Genomic DNA, 12,285 nt, shown 5'->3' with positions numbered 1-12,285 from the left:
CTTAGAAGGTGCTGATGTCTCTGATTTTAGGTTGTTTTCAACAAATGAAGACACACCTGTATGCTTCTGCGGAATCGCCCCAGTTCCTGAGGGGAGGCGGGGTGAAGACAGTCATGGTCCATTTCAGCCCAAAGCTCAGCCGCATCGGAAGTTCGGAACCGAGACATCAGCCTTCATATCACGGTCACATGGACTGCAAAAGTGCAAGTCTACTACTACTAGTAGTAGTACATATACAAATCTGTGAGACAAAAGGCACTGGTGCCGTTCATAGATGATAGACTATTATGCGAGTCGATGAGTCTCTGGTCACGCTGGTATGTTAGTAGCCCCTGGCAAGGTCAATGGGCTTTGCCAGCCACAAATGACCATCCTCAGCCCTGGCAGTAACACTAAGGAGAGTGGTCAAAATGTGATTGGGTTCGATGTGGTCGGTTGGTTGGCCGCCGTCGTTTCTTCTTGTGGCGCCATTGCCTAGACTGTGGAAGGCGAAACGCAACTGCCCGTGGGGTTCTTGCAAGGCCCCTCTATCTCTGTGAGGGTCAGGGCTTCCCTCTTTGTATGATAGTTCCAGCCAGCCACCTGTGGTTGTGCTTCCTCTCTTCCACACACTACACCATCATATGCATCACCAGTTCTCCCGACAATCTCTAAACCTAACTCCAACATTTGCGCAGAGGAATCGGTAGAGGTTTTCCATTCCCGCTCTCACAAATTCGCAATGGCCCATTCCATACTCCGCTTGATGGCCTCATCCTGGTCCACAACCGGCTCATAACCCAACCTCTGCCTCGCCTTCTCAATGGACCAGCAGCTGCCCCTATCCAAATGATCGATGGCCTCCCTCCTGGTCTGCGGCATCTTCCTGCCCGCGGTGAAAACCTTGTAGGCCCACTCGCCCAACGTCGCCATGGCTTGCATGGCAGGTAGTGGTATGGTAGTCACCTCGTCCGGGGCTACGGGACTGCCGGCCGCGGCGTAGCACTTGCGCGAGAAGTCAAAAAAGGGCTGTGGCTTCCCGTCCGAGACGAAGAAGGCCTCGCCGGCGATGTTGGATGCCGACTCTGGTTCGAGCAGAGCGCGGGCAGCCAGGATGTGCGCCTCGGCAGCCTTCTTGATATACAGGAACTCGAAGACCTTGTTGTTCCGGCCAATCTGCATCTTGTGCTGCTTCTTGCGCACGCTTGTGAGTAGCTGGGGGATGAGATTGTTGTCGTTCTCGCCGTAGATGACGGGGATGCGGATGACTGCGGTGCGGAGCTCGTCGCAGTTTGCATCCTGTACCGTCTTGTCGGCCACCGCTTTGGTTCTGCTATAGGCATCGGGGAAATGGGCTTCCGTATACAGTTCGGCTTCGTCCTCGGTCAGCGGCTCTTGCGTGGGCACGACAGCCGAGTCGGACGACGTGTAGACGAAGGCGTGCGTCTCGGAGCAGGCCTTCGCGTGCTGGAGCAGCAGCTTAGTGCCCTCGACATTGGTTTGCTGCTGCATGGATGCGGGCTCGGTGTGGTGCGGAGAGGCGGTGTGAATAACCATGTTGGGCTTGACCACATCGAAGACAGCCTTAATCTGGGCATCGTTGGCAATGTCTGCCGCGTGGAAGGTCACTCGCGGGTTGTTCGACGTCGCCTTCGGGTTGCGGCTAACGATGGCGATGGCTCTGGCGGCCGAATCCTCCACGAGCTGTTGCACGATGTGCCCGCCAAGAAAGCCGCCGCCACCGGTTACTAGCACGGTGAACTGCGTCTGTTCAACTTTAAACGCCATTGTGAACGCGGTGTCTCCAAGTGGATGCTCAGGGGGGCGTAGCCCCTGGGCATCCTTACGCTTAAGTACCCACGCTCATCTGTACGCCGCTTATCGGCCATGCTTCATGTACTGATTTGAGTTCTTCAAGTCCACTGCTACGTCTTGCCCGTTGGTTGGTTAGTAGTGGTAATTTTCGGGTTCGTCCGCAGCAATCCTTCCCCTCGCAACCACAGCAACCCTGCTGAGCTCAGATATTTCCACGCTAAGATCCACAGGATCGGGAGAGCAGCTGACGGCAATTGTTGTTTGGCCAGTTCGGAAAATGAGAGATTAGACAGAGCAAATAAGAGAAATGAAGGATGGCGACGTCAATGGCAGGTAATCTTTGTGGAAGTCCGAGCCTGCAAAGGACTCGCACTAGCGCAGCTGCCTGCTAGGCTAACTGCTCTATTAGTAACTCGGATGATTCGGGCCCAGTACTTCGTACATCCATGGATACATGCGCCTAAGATAGCATAAGTAAATACACCTGAACCTGAACAATCACGGAACTTTAACCGAAGTGCCCTACCAATGCCAGAGTCGGCATTCTGGTCTCCGGGGTCTGCAACTTAGCCTCTTGCCCTTTTCCACTACAGCAAAGCGCGCTATCAACCCACGTGCGAACGCGATAACTTATATTATATGTTCTTCGTACTGCAGTTGACGCTTGTATCTCCCGTGCTGGTCATTGCTGGAAAGCCACACTCGGTCTTTTCAGGACAGCTTTATCTCATTTCGTTCATGGCTACCATCCGATTCATGTTTTCCCTCCCGTTATAGGCTGGCACTGTCTAAGACGACAGCTCAACCTCTACCCCAAACAAGTCCCGAGAGGTCCTAGTCCCAGTGCAGTTGCCGAAGCCCGACTGACATCCCTTCCCGGTATCGCAATGATCGCTGGTAGTCCCGCAGTACCCCCTAAATAATAAGAATAATCATACCATTATCAGTATCACTATCCCTCAACCCCGAGAGCCAGACTACTAATTTCAGGTTAGGAAGAAAACGACGTACGCAGCAGAGCAGCAACTGAGCGCAGTCGCATTGCCGGGACAGCGATAGCCATTCTTGCCGGCCCCCGTGTTCCCACAGGTGCCGTCGATGGAGATACTGACGCCGGGCCGGGGCGCGTAGCAGGCGGCCGACGAGTTGGAGTAGCGCGCCTGGCAGTTGGCCGTGGTCAGGCAGAAGGGCTCGGTCGAGCCGCAGTAGCCGTACTGCGAGCAGCAGGCCGCGTCGGCGGGGCACGTGTAGCCCGAGTTGGACGGGCCGCAGGTCTTGTTAGGCGACACGGCGCGCGGTGAGAGGAGCTCGGGTAGAGCGGCGGAGAGGGACCCCAAGGGGAGGAGCAGGAGGATGGTCGAAGAGAGGTAGTAGGCGAACATTGTTGCAGACTCGTCTCTCCTGTTGATGAGTTATTGTATGGGTGTGATGTGTTGATCGGCGGCATGAACTGGGGGAGGGCTTGGATAAGACGCGAAAGGGCAGCACTTTATGATCTCGGCGCACCCTCTCGCTGCCGTGGATAACTGCCGGGAGTAGGTCCCTTCGATCGCGCGCTGACGCGGCGTAACATAGGTCAGGCCTCGAATATTGGCGGAATGCGACATCTTCTAGACAGACGGGCAGCACGACGATATTTACCCGCACGTACATCTGCTGGATCTACGTGTTGCGTTCCTACTTCTGCACAGCGAGTATTACGCGGGACCCTTCCCGCTGCAGGGCAATCTGGGACATTTATCTCCGTAAATAGTAACGTTAGGCAATAGGCCTGCGGGCTATAAGTGGTACATACTAGTATTATCTACTGTACATTCCATATTAGCCGTCAGGATTCAGGGGTAGAAATGCAAATTTAGAACTATCTGTAAGCGTGCCTATGGGAGAGAATTGATTCGACCCCAAGCTACCTTAAGGAACCAGACACATCGAGAAGCAGAACCTAAGGTACCTAGGTACCAGGTATTCAAATCACTGTCAGATCCAAACATCTTCATCAACCCTATTCCCCTCCAAATGCCCCAACACTTACACCTTTCGTCACTTATGCCGGGTCGCTTGCTGTGATGTCGCTCCGTGCCCTTTCCTCGTCTTCGTGTTCTCGCAGGCATTGCTCTTGCTCGGCGTCGCCCTACTGGTATGCTTCCTGAGGCTTTTGTCTGGTCGCATCTTATGAAATCTCGGCGAGGGCATGGATGGCATCGTGGCTCGGTCGGTCGGTCGTGTAGTACTACCTTACTCTGAGAAGGTGACGGAGTGACGAGTCTCGTCAGAACAGTCAAATCTTCAATAGTCGCTGATGAAATCCGAAAGCTACCAGTATTCTCGTGTATGGGCTTAGCATGCTAACTAATCAAGTGATAATCATGAACAGACCATGCGATCTGCCTAGCTGACGTGGTTGTGTCTCTTTCCAAACATCCTGTGGTTCAGCCGAGGTAGTTGGTGCGGTTCTGTTGCACCTGAACAAGACTCACTGAGTGGCTGCCATACTAATTGAATCCAGAGGTCTCCCTTTCGACGCAATTGATGATTCCCTATTAATAGTAAGTAGTACTACATATCCCCAGACCAAAACCAAACGACCGAATTTGATTGCATGTTACAGACTCACAACATAATCCCACCTTCAACCTTGTCCAGTGCTGTAATAGATTATAAACACTGGTTTACATGGCGCCAGAGAGATACTAATCACGGCTAATACCTAAGATAGGTACTTAGCGTCGCGCTGCTGCACGGCCACGGCGAACAGCCTGACCGCGCTTTGCCCTCGCGCCGGACCCGCGTGCCTGCGAGGAGCCACCACGGCTTGAGCCGCCCTGTCCCGGTCCCCCCGAAGCCGGGAACAAAATCCCATCAACTCCATAGGTCCGTCGATAGAGCTCGTTGTTCGGCCCGAGGGTCTCGACCGGGCACAGAGCCTTGTACTTGGCGCCCCAGCGCTGGATCTTCACCAGTGGCACTGGCTTATTGGAGTGCGCCTTTGCGATGTACTGATGCAGGTATCGTACGGGCGCGCGGTTCCCTGCGTGATGCGGCTGACCTTTTTGATGAATGCGTAGTTCCATGGCGCCGCCACCACGGTCAAGCCCGGCCGGGAGAAGAGCACGTCGTTCTGGGCAACGGCTTCTTCTTGGAGAGCGTCGACGTGCTCCACCACTCCCGGCATTCTGGCGGTGGCGTTGTTCAGCCAGTCGGCGGCCAGTGGAACGGAGCTCCGTTCGACGGCGTATTTGCCGGTCTCTCGGACGATTCCGAGGGTTGGCTGAACCAGAAGTGGACAGAGGAAGTCCACGTCGTACGTCGTGTTCCGCGTCTGGAGAAGGACAGTGTTGACGGCACCACCGACCGCCACCACGGTGACGTTTTGGCCTTTCTGGCTGATGTACTGGGCCGCGTAACCCAGCGCCTTGATGATGTTTTGCCTGGATAACTCATACTGAGCATGTTTAACCCAAAGGCCTCTCTCGTCTCGCTGTGGCGCTGGAACCTGGCCCGGTGGTGTCACGGGGCCGCTGATTCTTATGTTTTGTAAGGGGATGGTTGGTGGGCCGCCACCCCGTCTCTGTTGTTGACGAGGTCGTCTAGGGGCTTGTGCATCTGGGTCGGAACCGGATCCAAAACACATGCTGACGGGGAAGAGGTACCTAATTCAGGTGGAACGGGAAACAAAATACCTTCAACGGATGATGAAAAGGGTGATATGCAGGAGAGACAACGACCTCGTGTACGGTTTTGAAGATCCGAATGACGAGTTGGAGAGTGTTTCCGTTTATATCTGAAGGACATTTGCCTCGTGTCATTTTTAATTCTAGCCAATGTCGTCTGAGGAACCTCGCAGTTCTGCAGAGAGAGGGCTGGCAACAGCCCTGCTAATGACCAGATGCGTGTTGGTTCCAGCGTATGACAACCCAGTATCCCTAGATTGGCCTCGTACACCTTCACTTGCAGTCACCTTAACCACCGTTGACCGAAATATGCGTTGCTCGGGGTCTTATTGGCAGAATCCATATGCTTTGGGTATGCTCCCACGCAACCAACAATGGTTCATCTGCCGCGGAGACTTCGTGGTCTTTGATCACCCACCACTGACATCTCGGGCTCATAACTCAGGTCGCTCGAGACGCTCTTGAAATTGGCGCGGGCTGTTGCTTCGCGCGCGTCTAGCTTTAACCGCATCGCTTGTAACAGGCGTTCAGAAAGTCTGATTCATTCTTCTGTTTGAACCTTGAAGAGAGCCTCGTAGGACTTTGACGCTCTATGCGCCCAAGAGGCTGAAGCGATGGAGGGAGACTGGAAGGTGCCGAGTGTAAATAATACAGCCTATCCCGTCTGTGGTTGGGGGACGGGAATTATGCGGCCCAACCCAATTAAGAACGCACATTTCCTGCCACCTCCATGCTTTGTGTCCCAACGTGACACACCCCTGGTATGCACCGTTTCCTCCGACCGTTTCTCCTTTGCCCTTTCATCGTTTGATAGCAGGAAATCGATAATAGCACCAATACATTCAGCACACCGCATTCGACTCCAAAACTGCACATGTCCGTGAAGATTGGAACCATTAGCGGCCCGTTTGTTGGGTCTGCTCAGCGGCAGAGCACCGCAGTGCGAGCCGCTCGTTGGCTCTCCCGGTTCCAACAGGACAGCCAACAACTGGATGCCGTCGCATCTGAAGCTGCTGAAAGCCTCCACCCAGGACCAGTCACTGTTGTTTGTCTTTCGGACACGCACAATACCAACCCCACCTCAGTTCCTGACGGCGACATACTGCTCCATGCAGGAGACCTGTCCCAGTACGGCAACTTTGCAGAGCTCCAGGCGCAACTTGCGTGGCTTCAGTCACAGCCTCATCCGCACAAAGTCGTCATCGCTGGAAACCATGACCTGATCTTGGACACGGCCTTTGTCGCCGCCCACCCGGACCGCGAACTCGACCTGGCGGGGCGACGCAGGTCTGATCTGGATCGGGGTGACGTGCTGTATTTGGAGTACGAGGCTGTAGATTTGGAAATCAAGGGAAAGGACAGGTCGGTCCGGATTTCTGGGAGCCCATGGACGCCCAGATTTGGGAGCTTCGCGTTTCAATACGGGGATGGGGAAGCAACATGGACAAATGCGGTGCCCGATGGTACAGATATCCTGCTCACTCACGGGCCACCAAAAGGCTATCTCGACGACGGCGGCAAGGGTTGTCCAAGCCTTCTTGCCGAGCTTTGGAGGTCACGGCCCAAACTCGTCGTATGCGGGCACATTCACGCTGGAAGAGGGGAGGAGTAGCTTCGGTTCGACTGTGCACAGGCATACTACGAGAACGTACTCCTCGGACGTCGGCCGTGGATGTCTGTAGTAGCGCTGGCATTTTGCCTGGTATTCTGTCGTGTCTGGCGTTTGATCACGAAAGTAACTGCAAGAGCTGGAGCCGAAAGTCAAGGTCGCACCGCCACCCGTCTTGTCAACGCTGCGATCGTTGGGGGGCGAGGAAATACTGAGCGGCGCGAAGCCGTTGGGCTATATTTGTGACTTTCCCTGTTAGTACATCCATTATCGTTCGGTTGTAACCTTCTGGGAACCAACTGCTGCCAACAACGGGCATTGGCCTCGGCCAGGCGGCAGCCCGGAATTGCTCGCGGTCATTGGCTACCTAGGGATGCACCGCTCAATCAGTGCTCATGCGAGCCCCTCGTTTGGCCTGACACAAACTGCCTTCTTTCAGCGCTTACCTCCCACCGGCGAAGGATTGATCATCCGAAGAATTCGGGCAGCATAGTTAACTTACTGTGCCGTACCAGGAGACTGGAGGCATCGAGCTCAAGACTCCAATAGTATTTACCCGTATCAACGCCGCCATTTAGTAATCGCACGAGGCTTGAGGTGCGCTGCGCAAATGGCCAGGATGAAGTTGATGCTTCAATGGGCACGGCGCAACTTGAAATGGAAGGCCGTACGATCACGGGGGCAAGACCGGCCCAATGAAGCCATGGAGGGTGACGATCCAACGGACGAGGAGGGTCACGAGAGCGTGGACGAGGAGAGCAAGAACGAGGACCTTTGGTTTCCTTCCTGGCCTCCCCCAAATCCCAGACAGATCCTCGCCGACAGAGAGGCATACCGACGGCGGCTGGGCTACCGGAGGTACCTTGCTCCCGAGCGCGTCTTTGAGGACTCGCCGCTGTTTGTGTTGTACCGGCTGTATGAGTGGATCATGGCGCACCATTACATTAACATCCGAAACGAGTTGGAGACGTTCTGGTAGGTGCTTTTACTGATTTCATGTTATTCGTTATGGGAGTTTTAACTGTCTCATTCCAGGTGGACGCGCTGGCTGGTCTCAAGCATACCCGACCCTGGAGAACAGGGCGATCCGGAGCGGTATGCCGTGTTAGCCTGCATTCCCGGTCTGATCGTTGAAAGTTTCAACCAGCGCATCGACCATGGGCTCCGCCGGAAGGAACCGTCGGCGATTTTGTCCTTGGAGGAGCAATTGTACTGGGCGTCCACCCCGCAAAAGTACGAGAAGGAGCCCGCGTGGACCGAGGAGGTACCGCCGTTGCCAGACATGTTGCATATTCCGCACAGCCAGCCCCATACGGAGCAACTGGCGTCGCTCGATGACCCGGATGCGGATCCGCATTTCAAGAAGAAGAATATCCTAGCTATTAGGCCGCATATCCATTTCATCTAGGTACTGGACGGTCCAGAATCGCCAATTAAACATTGAGAAATAGGAATACAATGCAAAAGGACGGTGAATGTTGCTACTATCGACTCATTTAGTGAGATAATCATAATGTGGATGTTAGTTCCGCCGAATACGCCTTCCTGAAAATGAAGCTGAAACTCACTCCAGATGGCTATATTGAATGATGCCTATCTATAACTATAAGGTAGAAGGTGAATATCCCCGGGGTTTCAACGAGTACTCTGCATATGATCGTGCGATTCTCGCGATCATCTGGCCGACCGAGTTCTCGTCATCCGACGTCATGCAGCCTCAGCTCCAAGTTTAAAAGGGTAGCACTAGTTGATGACCGAGAACCAAAACACTTCACACCTCCGCACACTTCACTAGCAGCCTCGAAGCCTCACGCTTATAGAACCACCTTCTCAGTTTCACATGTCAGCGGTGCGTTTACCGGCCAAAACGGTTTCACATGCACTGCAACCCAGTTACACTGAGTGACGTCATTCGCGCATGATGCCAGAGTGCCAAGAACTCCTACTATTGCTCTTTTTTATCGTCTTATTGTGTTTTATACTTAGTCTCTATGTCACCGTGGACGACTATCCGACTAGAGTTTTCATTCCTCTCATCGATACCGGACACTGGTGAGCACTTTGAGTACCTACGCGCTCAAACCTCGACCACCCAACAAGAAAATGCCGTCCCAGTCCCAGGTCTATAACCCCCTCTTCCACCCCTTCCTCTTCTTCTTCCAGATCTTCCAATGGCTCGCCGACAAGATCCTCTCGCCCAACCCGCCCGGGCCCAGCACGCGGCTCACCCGGCCTAAAATCGCCGTCGTCGGCGCGGGCATCACGGGCGTGACCAGCGCAGCGCACTGCATCGGCCACGGCTTCGACGTGACCATCTTCGAGGCCGGCGACAGGGACACGCTCGGCGGCATCTGGAGCCGCGTCAACAACACGTCCAGCCTGCAGATCCACTCCATCATGTACCGCTTTCACCCCTCGGTCAAGTGGGAGCACGGATACCCGGACCGGCAACAGATCCTCAGCCAGGTGCGGGAGCTGTGGCGCCGCTACGGGCTCGACGGCCGCACGCGCTTCAACACCAAGATCGACCGCATCGAGCAGGACGAGCACGGCCGGTGGGTCATCAACGGCAACCCGTCACTGGGCCGCTTCGACGGCATCATCTCAGCGGTGGGGACCTGCGGCGAGCCCAAGGTGCCGCACATGCCGGGCATGGACCGGTTCCGCGGCGACATCCGCCACTCGAGCCAGCTGACCAGCAGCGGGTGCTCGGCGCGCGACAAGACGCTGATCATCATCGGCGGCGGCGCCAGCGCGGTCGAGGCGCTCGAGTTCGCGCACGACGAGGGCGCCCGCAAGATCTACATCCTCGCGCGCAGCGACAAGTGGATCATCCCGCGCAACCCGGTGTGGAACGTGCTGCTCGCGCTCAACATCTTTGGCCAGGAGACCTTCCTGAGCTGGATCCCCGAGCTGCTGCTGCGCAAGATGTTCTACCGCGACCTGGAGGACCTGGCACCGGCGAACAAGGGCATCTTCACGGACACGCCGATGGTGAATTCCGACATCATGGAGAAGCTGAGGTCGAAGAAGGCGGAGTGGATCCGCTGCGATATCGAGGGTTTCACGGAGAAAGGGGTCAAGATCAGCCGGCGGGCGAAAGGTGTTCCGGCTGGCGGCCCGGGGAGGAAGGACTTGATCGAGGGCGACGTGGTGGTCATGGCAACGGGGTTTGCCCGACCCAAGTTGGATTTCCTGCCCGAGGAGTGCTTCGAGAAGCCGTACAGCCCACCGAACTGGTATCTTCAGACATTCCCGCCGAATCACCCGTCGATTTCGTGCATCAACTGCACGTACAAAAACGCCATTGGAACGGTCGGGAACTGGCACATCGGGATTTACACGAGGATCCTGCTCATGTTCCTGGTAGATCCCTTGACGAGACCGAGCCCGTTTTGGATGAGGCGCTGGATCGACATGACGAGGTTGCTCAAGATGGCGTCGCCTGTCGGGCCGTTTGACTTCTTCACCTATCTCGAGCTGGTCTGGTGGTTTACCTTCTGCATCGCATTCAACCCCTTCCGTTGGAAATGGGCATTCTTCGTCTTCTTCGGCTTGGGCTTTATGCTGCCGTCGCGTGTAGTGAAGGCCGAGGACCGAATCCGTAACGGGCTGGGATGGAAGGCAGTCGATGGTCGGGACGTCGGCTCCAGCTTTTAAGGGGTTTAAGGAGTGAGCAGCCTGAGACGAAACAGATATTGGTTGGCCCAAGGGACGGGGAAGGTGTGTTGCAGAAACGCTTTGCGTTGAACATGATGGGACGTTTGTAAACATATCGCAAGGGTAACATGGCCGCCAAAAAAGGGATGCTGAACGGTATTGAGCTTGATATTGGCTTGAAATGCGGCAGTACTTCACCGCCCCTTTCCTCTTGAGCCCCGGCCACTCTCAAGCACTTTGAGCCGCTTTTGGTATCTCTCGCCCATGTTAGCGCCATTCCCACGGGGGCCATCGACGGTATCGATGCCCCTCTTACGGCTCTTCTCCAGCAGAGCCTTGGTGCCACCGCCGGAACTCTTGCCCTTTGTAAGCCGGCTGATCCTGTCCACGCTTCCGCTAAGTTCTCTCCACTCCTCGCCACCGAAGCTCATCCGGGCGCTACGCCCTTCTAGCTTGGACCTTTTTGCTTTGTCCTTCTTGCTCTCCTTGGGCAGCCGGACAAAGTTCGTCTCCTCGTAATTCCGGAGTTCTTCCTCTCTGCGACGTTCAGAAGCCGTCTTGATCTTCCGCCCGCCGTTCACAATCGTAGTGCCGATGCTGTGTTCCGCAATAGGTGCCGTCGACATCTCGTCGGCGATGAACTCATCTAGCGTGGCAGACTTGAGGGGTCGCTCCTTAGCCTTCTCGCGCCGTTCGGTGGTGGGCATCACCACGGGGGCGATCCTTGGCGGACGGTAAACACCCGACGCGTCCTTCTCCTTCCCGGCTTGCGCGGCGGCAGTCGGGCGCTGGAACCCGGCGAGGTTGGGGCGGTGCTGAAGATCCGCGATCTTCCGGCCATCGACGGCTTCTTCCCGTTCATCCTCGTCGCCCTCCTCGTCGTCCTCGCTGCCGGACTCGGACTCGAAGCCGGACCCGTGCCCATTGGCCGTCGACGCTTCTTCAGCGGCCTTTGCGTTGCGTTCAGCATCGTCTGCCGCACGAAGCACTTTGTCGATCTGGAACCGAAGCTTGTCCTCCAGTGGCCGTGCGCCCTTCTCGAGGTACAGTCTCAGTTCGACCAGTTTCGAAACGACAACATCGCCGAGACTCCCATTTTCTGTTTTATCCCCCGAGACGCCCTTTTTCGCTTGACGCAACTTGATGAGAATGAGAAAGACCAGGTTTTGCAGGTATGTGAGGAGCAGCTCGTTCTTCACATCGAGGAGGGAAATGCCTTCTTTGGGGAGCTCTAGATTGGCGAGTTTCGGTGCTACCTCAAGTGTTGACGTGAGGGACTTGGTAAGGGAGTCCAGCAATGCTAGAAGAGTCGCTGGTGCCGCCATTGTCGCAGAGAGGTCACCTACAGGCACGCTCGAGATTTTCAGCTGTGCAATACTCTGTTGGTTCAAGAAGGAATTTCTCTCTGGCCCCGCTGAACTTTTTTATGGACTCACAAGGCTGCATTATCTGCATGCCAAGATGAGACGGGCTTGCTCAGCTAAGTGGGTCTTGATTAGCCGGACTTTATCCGCTCTTGGCGATCCCATCTGAACGCGACATATCGGCTGC

General features: G+C 55.5%; 6 protein-coding genes across 6 annotated transcripts; 2 read left to right on the top strand and 4 right to left on the bottom strand.

Moving 5' to 3' along the window:
- Positions 1-708: 708 nt before the first annotated feature.
- On the bottom strand, positions 709-2,338 carry B0T15DRAFT_553555 (uncharacterized protein; the record flags this gene model as incomplete). Its single annotated transcript, XM_062870321.1, has 2 exons — positions 709-1,746; positions 2,321-2,338. The coding sequence occupies 2 exons, from the start codon at positions 2,336-2,338 to the stop codon at positions 709-711; spliced, it is 1,056 nt and encodes a 351-aa protein (XP_062722919.1).
- Positions 2,339-2,518: 180 nt separating this feature from the next.
- B0T15DRAFT_166077 (uncharacterized protein) lies at positions 2,519-3,453 on the bottom strand. The gene is made up of 2 exons (XM_062862164.1): positions 2,806-3,453; positions 2,519-2,709 (listed from the first exon to the last, which is right to left on the bottom strand). The coding sequence occupies exons 1-2, from the start codon at positions 3,174-3,176 to the stop codon at positions 2,583-2,585; spliced, it is 498 nt and encodes a 165-aa protein (XP_062722918.1). The 5' UTR covers positions 3,177-3,453; the 3' UTR covers positions 2,519-2,582.
- Positions 3,454-4,514: 1,061 nt separating this feature from the next.
- Positions 4,515-5,520, bottom strand: B0T15DRAFT_553551 (uncharacterized protein; the record flags this gene model as incomplete). Its single annotated transcript, XM_062870320.1, has 2 exons — positions 4,841-5,520; positions 4,515-4,790 (listed from the first exon to the last, which is right to left on the bottom strand). The coding sequence occupies exons 1-2, from the start codon at positions 5,423-5,425 to the stop codon at positions 4,515-4,517; spliced, it is 861 nt and encodes a 286-aa protein (XP_062722917.1). The 5' UTR covers positions 5,426-5,520.
- An 819-nt stretch (positions 5,521-6,339) lies between these two features.
- On the top strand, positions 6,340-8,701 carry B0T15DRAFT_432443 (Metallo-dependent phosphatase-like protein; the record flags this gene model as incomplete). Its single annotated transcript, XM_062865754.1, has 4 exons — positions 6,340-7,038; positions 7,739-8,049; positions 8,110-8,595; positions 8,648-8,701. 3 exons carry the CDS (start codon positions 6,340-6,342, stop codon positions 8,480-8,482), a joined length of 1,383 nt encoding a protein of 460 aa, XP_062722916.1. The 3' UTR covers positions 8,483-8,595; positions 8,648-8,701.
- Positions 8,702-9,025: 324 nt separating this feature from the next.
- Positions 9,026-10,953, top strand: B0T15DRAFT_166035 (uncharacterized protein). Its single transcript, XM_062862162.1, has one exon. It carries the CDS (start codon positions 9,178-9,180, stop codon positions 10,732-10,734), a length of 1,557 nt encoding a protein of 518 aa, XP_062722915.1. The 5' UTR covers positions 9,026-9,177; the 3' UTR covers positions 10,735-10,953.
- B0T15DRAFT_166039 (uncharacterized protein) lies at positions 10,832-12,160 on the bottom strand. Its single transcript, XM_062862163.1, has one exon. The coding sequence runs from the start codon at positions 12,057-12,059 to the stop codon at positions 10,929-10,931; it is 1,131 nt and encodes a 376-aa protein (XP_062722914.1). The 5' UTR covers positions 12,060-12,160; the 3' UTR covers positions 10,832-10,928.
- Between the last annotated feature and the right edge of the window lie 125 nt (positions 12,161-12,285).

This window comes from Chaetomium strumarium (assembly GCF_033439665.1).
Source record: "Chaetomium strumarium strain CBS 333.67 chromosome Unknown B0T15scaffold_3, whole genome shotgun sequence".
Lineage (NCBI taxonomy): Eukaryota > Fungi > Ascomycota > Sordariomycetes > Sordariales > Chaetomiaceae > Chaetomium > Chaetomium strumarium.
This window is presented reverse-complemented; position numbering and strand designations above follow the sequence as displayed.